The 14,984-nt window shown below is 46.3% G+C and overlaps 1 protein-coding gene across 1 annotated transcript in view; it reads left to right on the forward strand.

Annotated features, from left to right (window-relative positions):
* Positions 1–14,984, forward strand: part of FBF1 (Fas binding factor 1) — a 183,281-nt gene that overhangs the window by 85,259 nt on the left and 83,038 nt on the right. Inside the window, exons 10-12 of the mRNA XM_029600467.1 lie at positions 2,582–2,729; positions 3,996–4,129; positions 4,503–4,605. Of these exons, the coding sequence (XP_029456327.1) occupies positions 2,582–2,729; positions 3,996–4,129; positions 4,503–4,605 (385 nt within the window). The remainder of the gene's footprint in view (positions 1–2,581; positions 2,730–3,995; positions 4,130–4,502; positions 4,606–14,984) is intronic.

A 14,984-nucleotide genomic window follows, 5' to 3' on the forward strand; every position in this document is an offset into this window, starting at 1 on the left:
GAAAGTGCAGAGAAGGGCAACCAAAATAAGTGGCATGGAACAGCTACCTTATGAGGAAAGGCTAAGGAAGTTAGGGCTATTCAGTTTGGAGAAGAGATGACTGAGGGGAGATATGATAGAGGTCTACAAAATCATGAAGGGACTTGAACAACTTAATGTAAATCTGTTATTTATTCTCTCAGATAATAGAAGGACTAGGGGCACTCCATGAAGTTAGCAAGTAGCCCATGTAAAGCAAATCAAATAAAATTCCTTTTCACTCAGCATGTGGTTAAGCTCTGGAATTCATTGCCAGAGGATGTGATTACATCAGTTAGTGTAGCTGGGTTTAAGAGAGGTTTGGATATATTCCCAGAGGAGAAATCCATAAACTGCTATAAATTAATAAGCAATAGTAGCTTGAAATTTATTTAATGTTTGGGTACTTGTGACTTGGATTGGCCACTGTTGGAAACAGGATACTGGGCTTGATGGACATCTTATGTTATGTTCTTATGTTCTGAGTCGTTTGAAAGACTGGTAAGTGAGAACCAGCCTATGTAATCAATTGTAATTAATATTTTGCCTGAGCTCATTGCTTCCATATTAAGTGGAAGTAACGAATCAGTAACGGTTAAGAGTCATGTGTCAGGTATAATCAGTTGTCCACAGTTGGCTTTTCTCGAGATAGTGGCAGGCTGATGTCAGGGCAGGGCTATATGTCGGTAATGTCAGTCAGTTGTCTTCATCTCCATCTGCTGGTAGGAGTGCATAACTCACTGGTGTGGATTGGTCTTCCTTCCTTCGAGGAAAGTAAATTATCAAGTAAGAAGTAATTTCACCTTAGTAGATAAATTATCCTGCTAACTTTGAATATTGGAGTTAGTTGGATAACTTATCCTTCTAAGACTCTGCCCCAGGAGTGCCCCTACATTATCTGGCTAAAATTTATCTGGATAAAAAACAGAAATATTCAAAAGTCAGCATTTAGAAGATAACTCACAAGTTATCTGGCTAAGTGCCTTTGAATATGGACCCCACAAGTAGCATTTTCTTGAAAATGCTTCTGTGATGGGAGACCTTTGGAGCCAACATTGGTGAGGTACTTGTAGCTCTGTCTGATTCCTAAAAAGAACCTAATGGCAGTTAAAGGCCAAGTGATTTCCCCACTTATGGACTGATCGAGTTTTGCTCAGGCAACATTGGCTCACATTTATTTATATAAAATATTTGAATACTGCTGTATCACAAATGCCTTGAGCGGTGAAGAAAGAAACATTCATAAAACATAACATAATACTAAATAAAACATAACATAATACTAAACAAAAAGCATAAAAAATGATCAAGTGTTAAAAGAACATCATGACAAAAACCCAAATGGCAAGGAACTTAAATCAGTAAATTCAAATTCTTCAAAATATTAGATGGAATGGCCTCTGTCAGATGAAGGCCAGCCGAAACAGGTTTTCAACTGTTTCTTAAAAACTTTTTCACAGGTTATTAATTGCAGCTCAGGTGGCAAAGTATTTAATAGTTTGAGGGCAGCCACTGAAAATGAGCACTCCCAAGTCTCAACAAGGCATGCGCTGCGCAGAGAGGGCACTTCCAGGAGGCCTCTCAGGGATCTAGATGAATTTTGCACATGAAGCATCGAGTTGATCCAAGGCAGATTCTCAGCACTGATCATTTCAAATACCAGAGAGGCTATTTTATATTTAACTCTCATCTCGATGAGTAACCTGTACATATCATACAATGTAGGCAAAATGGGCACATGTTTACCAAGTCCAGAAATTAGCCTTGCTGCAGAATTCTGTGGTAGTTGGAGGGCACGCAATGCATAGGCTGGTAAACCTATGTATAATGTGTTACAGTCATCTAATGAGGGAGGATTGTTGCTCGCACAATTAACCTGAGGTCCTCACTTAAGAAAAGTTTTTCGAGTAATTTTTAAAGGGCAAATTTTATAATAACCTTCACACGGTGGAAGGTTAGATTCAGGGCTTTTAATTCTTATCTTGAGGTCTACTTTAAAAAAGCAGTGCTAGGTATGCAAATTGTGCTTAGAAAGTGATTGTTAGAAACCCAGAATCCCACAAGTGAATTGAGGTCAGATAGCATCTGGCAGATACTGCCTCTATGACATTTTGAAGCTGCTCATAGAAAAGCCACCGCATGAAAGCAGAATTTGCTGGGACAGCATCACAACATCTGGTTAATTTTGGTGTTGTCATTCTTTTCCCTTTGTTTAATTTGCAGTGGTGATGGCTTCACTGGTTTGTTGGGTCATCCATTTTTATCTTTCAGATCCTATATCAAGTTTTCTTATCCCACAAAGCATCCATGACAGTGGCTTTGGGCACGATCTTCAAGGTTTTTGGGGTCCGTTTTTTTTTTTTCCCAAATTGAATCATTGCTTCCCCTTAGTACTAACAATATGTCAGACTTCTTCCTCTGCTTATTCCTTGTCCAAAGAAGAGAGACTAGAATTATCTGCTCCAAGTAGATTAATCATAAGAAGAATCATTCATTGGCCTTGGTGAGGCATCCATCAGCTTTCCTTACTCACAGCAGGAAAATCCTTGTTTCCCTTTTACAGAGGCATCCAGTTTGAGTCCTGGTAAAATGACTGTTAAGTCTCGGAAGAAAGAGGAACTGATCTTTGAGGAGGATGGAGATGACCTCATGGACGCTCTGGGGTTTGGAGAGAGTCCTAAGGCTCAGCAGAAGGAGCCAATGGGAGAAGAGTAAGAAACAGGAATCTTTATCAAATGCATTTATTTATTGTGATTTATAACACTCCTTTTCATATAATGCCCAAAGCAAGGGAAATCCATACTTGCCATTACGTTAACAATAAAAAAAAAACATTGAATATTTACTCAATCTACATTTCAAAATGAAAATAGTAGTAGCCAATATATTAGGTGATTTGGAGGAAGGAGGGCACCACCTTGAGAGAAAAGAGGACTATCAAAAAGATCCTAGATAAATGCATATGGTGCTCATAACTAAGAGGTTCATATTTAGCCTGTATATTTAACAGCACATCCACACAATTGACCATACTGGGCTATCCTAAAAGTTAGCTGGATAACTTATCCAATTAACTCTGCTCCTAGTTATGCCCATGGGATGCCCCTAACGTATCCAACCAAATTTTAGAATTTAGCGGGATCAACTCCTAAATATTCATGTAGCCAGATAACTTCTGAGATATCCGGCTAAATGCTTTTGAATACAGACCTCTAAATTTCTCGAAAAAAATACTTAAAAAATAAAAATCTTCCATAAACTTCCAGACTTTTTATTCAGATCATATCCATTGCAGCTGACCCTGCTGAAGACGTTCTGTGTAGGCTTTACTGTTCTTCATAAAAACACATCGGGGTGGATTTTAAAAGGGTTACGAGTATAATATACGCTCGCAACCCTTTAAACCAGCTCCTGCACTCGCCGAGCCTATTTTGCATAGGCCCGGTGACGCGCGTATGTCCCGGGGCTTGAAATAAGGGGCAGGGAGTGGGCGGGGTTGGGTGGTCCGGGGGCGGGACCGAGGCCTACGGCATAGCAGCCATGCCGGGGGATTGCACGCCAGAGGCAGGCGCAACTTATTTAACAAAGGTGGGGGGGGGGTTTAGATAGGGCTGGGGGGCGGGTTAGGGTAGGGGAAGGGAGGGAACAGGGAAAGCCATCGGGGCTCCCCTAGGGCTCGGCGCACGCAAGATGCACAAGTGTGCACCCCCTTGCATGCGCCAACCCCGGATTTTATAACATACATGTGGCTGCACGCGCATGTTATAAAATCAGGCATAGATTTGTGCACGCCGGGTTGCACGCACAAATCTACGCCCGCGTGTACCTACTAAAATCTAGCCCATAGTGAGTTGGCAGAAAAGGTCTGTAAGGCCTATCTAGTCAACTTGTCAGCAGATCAGAGAGCAGCTAGATGCGAGGGGCTGAGCATGAACCACCCCATAATTGAACTCATTGTGTTTGTCTTTTACATCCAGAGAAATTCCCCGCCCTGCACGGTCTAAACTGGATGAATTGTTGGGACGTGGGACAGCAGCAAAACTGCTGGAACGACCAGTCACGGGAGAACGGAAAGAATTCAAGCTGGATCCAAAGTACCAGAAGCAACAAGGTGAGTGATGCCATGAATTTCAGATTTTCTTAAACAGTGCTGTATGCAACTGCAATTACATTAAGGGGAAACGTTCTTCAGTATATGTCATTCTGTGTCTCTTGCTGCACCATTTGCATGTTATGGAGGCAGTGCATGCACATTTTCTCTCATGTATATTAATTGTGGATATCCTGAAAACCCGACTGGCTGGTGGATCCCCCGGACAGGGTTGAGGACCATTGATCTAGCGTATGACCATATTAAGATAAGATCCTCTAATACTGTGTGCACTTCTCCATGAGGGACTGCATTAAGTTGTAGTTCCTTATACTGAACTCTTCAGTGAGTATATGTTAAAGTGAAGCTCTAATGTACATCCTTGTTTTCACAGAAAAAGAAGAGACATGGGGAGATGAAGATTTTGCATTTGGTGCCTACCAGCCCACTATGTCTTCTACCCCTGAGGGACGCCAGTCTCGACGCCAGTCTGTCAGGTACTGCATCATGGCGCACATGAAAGACACACACATATACTTTCTCTCTCTCCTTACCACACTTCCATTTCCTTATCATAAAGGTATGCAGCAGAATTCACACTTTCTTTCATCCTGCTACACATGTCCAGACAATGGAGGCAGAAAATGCAGCTTTCTCGATGACATCATCATTACAACTTAAATGTGGTGCAGCCCAGAAAAAAACAGTATTCTGTTTCTCCAGAAGATGATAGGACTGAGAATGCTAACTTGTTTCACTTTGGCCCCCTTTTAAAGTTCCTGCTAATCTGAGCTGAATTTGAACTGGTATCCTAGAGGTGAATGGAGCCATAATGCAGTGACAATTCCCGCAAACTATAACACATACTTATACATTCATGAGCACATACAATCACATCATTACACAAAAGTATTAACTGATACCTTTCTTGGTTTGTTTGCCATATTCCACAGACCTTCCTTCTTCAGAATGCAAGGATGCTGTGTCTAGGTCACTTGCAAGATAAAACCATGTGCTGTCCTGTATCAGATTCCATTTAGAAGTCTGTCTGTGGAGATAATCCTGAGAAGTTCTAGCACATGCAGAATGACATGGTACCTGTGCTGAGATTAAGAGCTAATAAAGTCATGAGAGAGAGAGAGAGAGAGAGCTGTTCCTTGCCCCCCTAACCCCAGAATATTCTCTGGGTGCAGTCTGTGGAGCTCTTCTCACTGTTATCAAATGATTTGTTCTTTGCAGCATCTAGAAAGTATTTCCACTGTGACTAAAGCATCTGTGGTACACCTTGGGAGATAAGAGGATGTAGCTGGGTTTTAAAAAAGGTTTGGATAAGTTCTTGGAGGAGAAGTCCATTACCTGCTATTCATTAAGTGGACTTAGAAAATAGCCACTGCTATTACTAGTATCAGTAGCGTGGGATATACTTAGTTTTTGGGTATTTGCCAGGTATTTATAGCCTGGATTGGTCACTGTTGGAAACAGGATGCTGGGCTTGATGGACCCTTGGTCTGACCCAGTATGGCAATTTATGTAAGAATGCAATGGGAATGCCCTTTACTTTATTGCATTTGTATTTCCTCTTTCATTCTCTTTTACTCTGTTTTTATTTCTCTAGTATATCTTTCTTTTCCTCTGCACCCAGGCAGGCCAAGCCACACCAGTGGGTTATGTACTCCTTCCAGCAGATGGAGACTGAGAAAAACTGACTCACTGACATAGCCCTGCCCCGACATCAGCCTGCCAGTATTCTCTGACTCCAGCAGATAGTGCACATGCATCTTCCTAGTGCGGATTGCTAGTGTTAAAAAAATAAAAAAAAGAAGAATATAGAAGATAAGGAGAAGAATTAGACACAGAGTTTGAGCTCCTGAGGCAGCCCCAACTGGTCCCTCCCTTAGCTGAGCAGTTTGTCTCGATGCCTGGCCAGGTTTAGACTTAAAAAGGATAAGGATGAGCTCGGCGTTAAAGGCTTGTGCTCTCTCCTCCCATAGCTGGTGACCTGATCATGCTATCAGACAGGGAAGGGCAGAGCTCAGGTAAAAAAGAGATAGGAGGGAAGTGTTAGGCCCCTCTTCTTTTTACTGGGTTGTTTTGACATTTACTACCTTTTCTCCAAGGAAAAGCAGGATGGTAGTCCTCACACATGGGTGACATCATCCAGCGGAGCCCGGCATGAAAACGCATGCCCTATTCCACGTATCCATGCGGGGTCCCTCTTCAGTCTTTTTTTTTTTCCCCGTGGAGCTTTCGCATCGTTTTTTGCTTGAAATAAGTAAATTGGAAAACTCACCGACTCTTTCGGTGGGTTTTTTTTTGTGTTTTCTTGGTGCAGGTCCTTCTTTGGTTTCCTCTTGCTTCCCAGTCAGGTTTTTCACCAATTCATTAAGTTTCCTTTCGCTTTATTCCCCCATGGCAGCAGTGCTGCGGAGCTCACTGGTGTCTGCCTCTGTGGTCGTTTTCGCCCCTTTTATTTCTTGTCGCTCTGACCTTGGGTTTTCGCCAATGCCCTCAGTGCCCGAGAATTATATCCATTATGGTCCCACACGAGGTGTGTATCCTCTGCCTGGGGGCATCACATGACGTTTGGGGGTGCTGCATGTGCGACCAAGTGGCTCCAAAGGGACGTCATGCTCGCCTCTATAAGTTGGAGAAGCTCTTCAGGGTGAAGAAGTCCAAGCCATCAACATTGGCATTGGTAGCATCGATGTTGAAGGACCATGGAGCCGCACCAATGGACACTGAGCCATCGAAACCGGTGGGGTCTATCGCACCCTCTGTGCCACTGGCAGATAGGGGTGCTGGGGACCAACCTCTGTTGGTCTCTTCCAGGTCGAGGACATCGGGTTCGTTGTCTTTGACCTCTGCACCAGGGAAAGAACGAGCCAAGCACCAAGGGAAGCTAAGGAAGCATTGGCACCAGTCGCCTTCTATGCATGGTGCCAGGCTTGGTTAGCGCCGCTGCTTGTCGAGATGCCCCCGAGGCGAGGAGTGCCTATCCTCCATTGATGCCGGGGGTCTGCGACAGTCTCCACCATCCTGGTGTCAATCGCTGATCCACCTCGAAGCTCTGAGGAAGATCTGACCAACCCTTCTACCTCCCATTCGGTTTTGGCATCGGCAATCTTTGAGGAGGATTTGGAGCGCAGAGTCCAGCTGATGGTCGATGGGGCACTGTGGGACATCGAGCCGGTGGCACAGACTGTGTCAGTGCCCAGGCTCTCCCTGCTGGAACCGCTGCTGGAAACGTCTCAATGTGCTCATCAATGTGTTATGAACCCAGCTGGCATTGGTTCCCGGGAAGGCATTGTTGCTCACCAGGGCAATGATGCTTCCCCCTGACTGACGCAGTGGTCTTTGCTGGTTACTCCGATGAGGAAACCCCATTGGTGCCAATGGCACCCCCACGGCCTGTAGCCCCCTGTCCGGTTTTGCCGGTACTGATGCCACCAGTACTTGGGTCTCTGGACGAAGGCCAAGCACCTAGGTCCCATCGCCTGTGGATTACAATGAGGATGAGGCTCCTTATAACCTCTGGGTGTTGACACTGCGGAATACTCCTCAGAGGACTCAGAGGGTCTCCCCTCAGAACCCTCTCCTTCAGAGGAGCGAAGGAGGTCTCCTCCTGAGGACCTGACCTTCGCAGGTTTTGTTGGGCTATGGCAGAGGCCATCCCATTTCAGTTGATGACTGAGGAGGATGCCTGGCACAAGATGCTGGAGATCCTCCAGTTTGTGGAGGTTCCTAAAGAGAATCATGGTGGTCCCGGTGCATGAGATCTTTAAGGAGTTGCTGTTGTGGATTTGGGAGCACCCCCTCACAGTTCCTCTTGTGAACAGGAAGGTGGACGAGGTTTACCTTATCCAACAGGCTACCAGATTTAAGAAGTGTAAGCTGGCACACCAATTGGTGGTGGTTGATTCTGCTCTCAAAAATGCCAAGCACTCTCAGACCCATGCCTCGGTTTCCCCTGAGTAGGATCATAAAGCGCTGGACGCCCTTGAGAGGAAAGGTTTTCAAGGGGGCTATGCTCATTGCCCACATTGTCTCCTACCAGCTCCACTTGAGTCAATACTCTCGCAATCTCTGAAAGCAGGTGCAGGAGGTAGCTGATTGGCTGCCTTAACAGCAGCAAGACATCTTTCTGTCACTGGTGCATCAGGGCCTGGAGTGCGAGAAACACGAGGTGCACTCCACCTACAATGTTTGAGACGGCAGCAAGAGTCTCTGCAGTGGGAATCGGTGCCCGCAGGATGGCATGCTGCAGGCATTAGATCTCCAACCGGAAGTACATCAGCGACCCGCTGACTTGCCATGCACTTGAGAGAATCTCTTAAGGGATAAGGAAAGGGACGCAGTGGCCCAGTTACAGAATCACCATGAGACCCTCCAGCAACTCTCCTCCAGCACTTCAGACTCGCCCTCCTCAGCCAGGAGGTCGGAGAGGCAAGGGCAGAGGAAGACTTTCTACTACCAGAGGAAGAACTATCCTCTGGCCCCTTGCTCCCGTTCCCAGAGGGTGAGCTCTCACGGTCGCCCCAGGTAGCAGCAAGCTCCCGAGCCTCAGCTGGCACCTGAGCCAAATCCCAGGAAGTGGTTTTGACCACTTCCTGGGATTTGGGAGCATGAGTCAGCCACCCATACCTGAGATGCTGGAAGGTTTGGGGCAGGCTATGATTCTTCACGAATCAGTGGCCCAGTATAACCTCAGACCAGTGGGTTTTGTCCATCGTCCTCCAGGGGAACTGATTGAACCTATTGGGTGTCCCACCAAATTTTCCTCCGTGCTCATTTTGGTAGCCAATAGTGCATCAAGTCGTACTGTTTAGAGAGCTCTCTGCCCTCTTAATGGCCAGAGCGGTGGAACCTGTCCCACCAGGGCAAAGAGGGCAGGGATTCTACTCCTGGTACTTCCTGATTCCAAAGAGAACAGGGGAAACTCCGTCCCATCCTAGACCTAAGGACCTTGAACAAGTAAGATCTTTCCAGGTCTAAGGAAGTATCTAAGATTTGTGGTGGGAAAACAGCACTTCCAGTACAGAGTGTTGCTGTTTGGGCTAGCTTCTACCCCACATGTCTTTACAAAGTGTCTGGCTATGGTGGGGGCACAACTCCACAGACTGGGAGTGCATGTTTTTCCTTATCTGGACGATTGGCTGGTCAAGAACACCTCTCAGGCAGGGGCAGTTTGGTCCTTGCACTTGACCATCTGGGTGCTGGAGTCACTAGGGTTCGTCATCAACTACTCGAAGTCTCATCTCAGCCCGTCACGTCAGTTGGAATTCATAGGAGCCCTGCTAGACACGGCTCAGGTGAAGACCTTCCTACCACGTTCCAGGGCACTCATGTATCTGGCCGGAACAGAGAATGTGATAGACAAACTAAGTCAGGTCTTCAGACCCCACAAGTAGTCGCTAGTCCAGGGGGTAGCAAACCGGATCTTCTGCTTCTGGGGAACCCCAGATATAGACTTGTTCGCATCCCCCTGCAATAGGAAGGTGACTCAGTTCTGCTCCCTGTACAGGTCAAATGGCAAACCAGCCTTGGATGCCTTTGCTAGCCATTAGGGGCAAGGGTCTTCTGTATGCGTATCCTCCAATTCCTCTAGTAATGAAGACTCTCCTGAAACTTCGAAAGGACCAAGGGACTATGATTCTCATAGTTCCTCATTGACTGAGACAGATCTGGCTTTCACTTCTTCAGGAATTGTCTTTCCAGCAACTGATCAGTTTGGGGACTTCCACAGATCTCATCACGCAGAATCGGGGCAGACTCCGGCCATCCCAACTTCCAGCCCTGGCACTCTCAGCCTAGATGTTGAGAGGTTGATTCTGCAGCCGCTTGATCTTTTTGCTGATGTGTCTTGGGTTCTAGTGGCTTCTAGAAGGCCTTCCACTAGAAAGTTTTAAGGACTGAAATTGAGGATGTTTTCCGTGTGGTGTGACTAGAAGGCCTTAGATCTGTTTTCCTGCCCCACACAAAAACTGCTTGATTACCTTCTGCACCTTTCGGAGGCTGGCTTAAAGACCAACTCAAATAGAGCCTCCCCTAAGGTCTTCCACTGCATCTTTGGACCTCAATGTGGTGTTTGCTCAGCTGATGAAAGCTCTTTTTGAGCCACTAATTACCTGTGATCTGAAGTACCTGTCCTGGAAGGTCATATTTTTGGTGGCGGTCACTTCAGCATGAAGGGTCAGCGAGCTCCAAGCCTTAGTGACTTATCCACCTTTCACCAAGTTTTATCATGACAGGGGTGTCCTTCGTATGCACCCCAAGTTCCTGCCTAAGGTGGTGTCGGATTTCCATCTTAAACTGTCAGTCTTCCTACCAACATTCTTTCACAGGCCCCATTTGCACCAAGGTGAACAAGCACTGAACAGTTTGGATTCTAAGACAGCCTTAGCATTCTACCTGGAGCGGACTGAAGCCCATAGACTGTCCACCCAACTTTTCATTTCTTTTGATAGGAATAGATTGAGGGTTGCTGTTGCCAAGCAGACATTATCCAATTGGCTAGCAGATTGCATCTCCTTCTGTTATGCCCAGGTAGGACTGCATCTTGGGGGGGGGGGGGGGGGTCATTCTGTCAGAGCCATTGCAACATCGATGGCCCACTTGTGAGCAGTTCCGGTGGAGGAGATTTGCAAGGCTGTGATGTGGAGTTCTCTCCACACATTCACAACACACTGCTGTCTGGATAGGGATGATCGACGTGACAGTAGGTTCCCGCAGTCTGTCCTCCAGAATCTCTTTGAGGTGTAGAACCCAACTCTCCCTACCTAGGGCCTGTTATTTGGGTTCAGGTTGTCTCCCCCTCTGTTGCCAACAGCACTGAGGTTGTTGTGTTCATTGGCACCTGGTTGGTGCATGTTGGTCCCCTTTTGAGTTGGGGAGCAGCCTCTAGTTAGGGATTCACCCATGCATGAGGACTACCATCCTGCTTGACCTAGGAGAAAGCAGAATTGCTTACCTGAAACAGGACAGCAGGATGTTAGTCCTCATGAAAGCCGCCCACCGCCGCACGAAGTTGGGTTTCTCCTGTTTATTATTTTCTTTTTTCCGCAATTCTATGTTTCGAGACTGAAGAGGGACCCCGTATGGACACATGGAATAGTGCATGCTGGGTGATGCTCAGTGGGTCTAGTCAAAGTTCTAGAAACTTTGACATAAGTTTTTCATGCCAGGCTCCATTGGATGATGTCACCCAGGTGTGAGGACTAACATCCTGCTGCCCTAAGAAAACACCTGTTTATAGGTAAGTAACTGCTTTCCTCTCTTATTTCTCTGGGGAGTTAGTGGAGAGTGGGGGTGGCAGGAATGGTGGGTTGAGCAGCATTTGCTAGGCCGTGCATCACAAGCTCAGTTAGTCGCGTGGTAGGGTGTTTTTTTTCCTGTGCACTCTGGTGCATGCAGCACAGTGGTGTCTTATCGTAGGCATGCACTTTTGCGGGTATGTATACACATAAGCCTGTGGCCTAGATTTGCGCATGTAATTGTGCAGGTATTTTGTGCACGCGATGGTGTGTGTGCAGGAGGCCGCATGGAATGAAGAATAATGGCGCCAGGAACAAAAAAATCTAAGCATCTTGCTTTTTGTTCTGCTTGTCATATAAGAGCACTTCTGCAGACACTCTCACTTTGTCTGTGCCAGTGTTGTCTGGAGGCTCAAGGCATTTTGTTTTCTAAAGATTTTGCCACGGTTGCAGTATGCCCTCGTCCGATGGAGGACTTGGAGGGGGAAGGTGCAGGAGGCGCTACGATGGACAGTTCCCCTCCCCCTTTGTTCATGATGGGAGGGACATCACTGGGGGAGGGATCGGAAAGTGCCATGTGTGGGCCTATAAGCCCTGGTATGGATTCTTCATCCTCCTCCTAGAAGGAATTTTTCATGGGGTTACAGGCCTTTCTGAAAGGGCATCTAGCGGAGTCGAAGCAGCCCAATAAGAAGGGGGGCATATATCATATGGCGTCTTGCTTTCTGTCCAATTCAGGCAAGTGCCGCAAAGAGGCTGTCCCTGGGGATGCTGAAGATGATGACAATTGTGACCTGTCAGATGATTCCGGTGGGGATTCGGATTTCAGACCTTTGGAAGAGGGAGAAATTCACCTGACTTGGAACCACATAGGACTCTACTCTTTTTTTTTTTTTCCACAAAGACGAGTTGCCAGGTTTGTTGACTCAGACCCTGAAAACACTCGGGACAGACGAGAGTGACGCTGCAGGATTACAAAAGAAAGATCCCATCTTGGTCACCTTGTGCAATGCATCATGTTTCTTTCCCCTCCTGGAGTCAATTCAAGAGTTAATTGACCTTGAGTAGAACACTTCAAAAGCAAGCTTTAAAGGGGGACGTTCTTTGGCAAGTCTGTACTCCTTGGATCCGAAGGCAAGGAAACAGTTGCGGGTCCTGAAAATTGATACCTTGGTGTGTGCTGTTACTAAGCTATTACTAAGCGCACCGCCATCCCGGTCAAAGGGGGGCCAGTTATGAAGGATGCCCAGGACAGGAGTATTGAAACCATCCTCAAGCAGGCATTTGAAGCCATGGCAATGAATCTGCAAATAGCTTCTTGCTGCTACATGGTGGCTCAGTCAGGTTTGCATCTCTCTCAGGAGAGTCAAGGAGTGGGAGCTGATAGATGTGGGCTGTGACTTGGTGCATATGGCCGCTAGAGGTGTAGCTTCCGTGATAGTGACCAGGTGCCTGTTATGGCTACGAAACTAGTCAGCAGATACTATTTCTAAATCAAATTTGACAAGGTCACCTTTTAAAGGTTCTCTCCTGTTCAGGAGTAAGTTGGAGAAGATGTCGAATAGATGGGGTGAATCCAAGATTCTGCAATTACTGGAAGACAGGAAAGCGGCATCATGTTCTTTTATGGCAAAAACCTGATTCAGGGATTCCTATTGGTTTTGTCCTTATAGAGGACCAGCTGCTCAAAAGTCTTGTCCCTTCAGAATATCTTAGTCCTTTCAGCCTAAGAAGCCTCATAAGGATGCGGGCTCCGGCACCAGAGCATCTCAATCTTCACAATGAAGGTGTGGAGGCTCACCTACAGGAGACAGAGGTAGGCAGCCATCTATCTCATTTTTACCAAAGATGTGCCCAGATTATGACAGACCAATGGGACTTGGAGGTGGTAAGAAACAGCTATGTTCTAGAATTCCTCCAGATGCATTTATGGTCTCTCCATGCAACTCTTTAGTAAAGAGCGTGGCAGTGAAGGTTACATTGAGAAGATTGATAGATCTGAAGGCCTTAATTCCAGTTCCCAGATTGCAAGAAAATATGGGGTGCTATTCCATTTATTTAGTCATTCCCAAAAAGGAAAAGGGTTCCTTTTGATCCATCCTGGATCTTAAGAGAATCAATCTGCATTTGCCTATGACTACACTCCATAATTATGGCATTATAGAGAGGGGAATTTCTCACGTCTCTATCTAATGGAAGCCTATCTATCTACATATTCCCATTCAACAGAAACATCGTTTCCTTCATTTCGCCATTCTAGGCCACTGTTATCGGTTTCAAGCCCTACCCTTTGGTCTAGCTACTGCATCCAGAATCTTCTCCAAGGTCATGGTGGTGATAGTGGCGTTTGCACAAGGAGTTCAGTATTCTAGTCCATTCATATCTGGATGACTGGTTGATTCAAGGCAAGAGTGCGGAAGAGAGTCAATTGGCGTCTCTAAAAGTGATCTGCTTGCTTCAGCAGCTAGGCTGGGTGGTGAACTTAGCCGACTCAGTCCCTGGAGTAGCTCGGTATGTGATTTGATATGATGTGGGGCAGAGAAACACATTCAAAAGTTAGTGACTCAGGTCCAGTCTTTGAGGAGGGCTATTCGTCCAATGTTGTGGTCTTATCTGCAGGTCTTGGGGTCTATAGCAGCAACTTTGGAGGTAGTACCCTAGACAAGGACACACATGCGGCCACTTCATCAAGCTTTAAGAACATAAGAACATAAGAAAATGCCATACTGGGTCAGACCAAGGGTCCATCAAGCCCAGAATCCTGTTTCCAACAGTGGCCAATCCAGGCCAAAAGAACCTGGCAAGTACCCAAAAACTAAGTCTATTCCATGTTACCATTGCTAATGGCAGTGGCTATTCTCTAAGTGAACTTAATAGCAGGTAATGGACTTCTCCTCCAAGAACTTATCCAATCCTTTTTTAAACACAGCTATACTAACTGCACTAACTACATCCTCTGGCAACAAATTCCAGAGTTTAATTGTGCGTTGAGTAAAAAAGAACTTTCTCCGATTAGTTTTAAATGTGCCCCATGCTAACGTCATGGAGTGCCCCCTAGTCTTTCTACTATCCGAAAGAGTAAATAACCGATTCACATCTACTTTGTTCTCCCAGTGGAATCCGCAGTCACAAGAGTACCCAGTGAGACTCCAATTGCAGATGGAGGTGGACAACCAGTTGTGGTGGTTACTAGTGGACCACCTCAGGAAAGGAGTGCCCTTGGAGACACCAGATTAGTTGATACTCACAACAGATGCAAGCCTTTTGGGATGGGGGGCTCACTGCTGAGTTGATGGCACAAGGTCAGTTGAATGCTGAGGAAAGACAGTGAACCATTAATCGTTTGGAAGTGCGTGAAGTTCGCTTGGCATGCTTAAGATTTTCTGAGCAGCTGGTAGGTTGAGTGGTGAGAATAATGTCAGAAAATTCCAAGACAGTCGCCTACATAAATCATCAGGGCAGAAACAGAAGCTATCAGGTGTCTGTGGTGATAGATGCTCTCATGGTGTGGGCTGAGCAACATCTTCAAGAGATATCCGCCACCCACATTGCCGGGCAGGACAATGTGTAGACTGACTTCCTCAGCAGACAGGTCTTGGAACCAGAAGAGTGGTAGCTAGTGGGTG

This window comes from Rhinatrema bivittatum, chromosome 4, assembly GCF_901001135.1.
Source record: "Rhinatrema bivittatum chromosome 4, aRhiBiv1.1, whole genome shotgun sequence".
NCBI lineage: Eukaryota > Metazoa > Chordata > Amphibia > Gymnophiona > Rhinatrematidae > Rhinatrema > Rhinatrema bivittatum.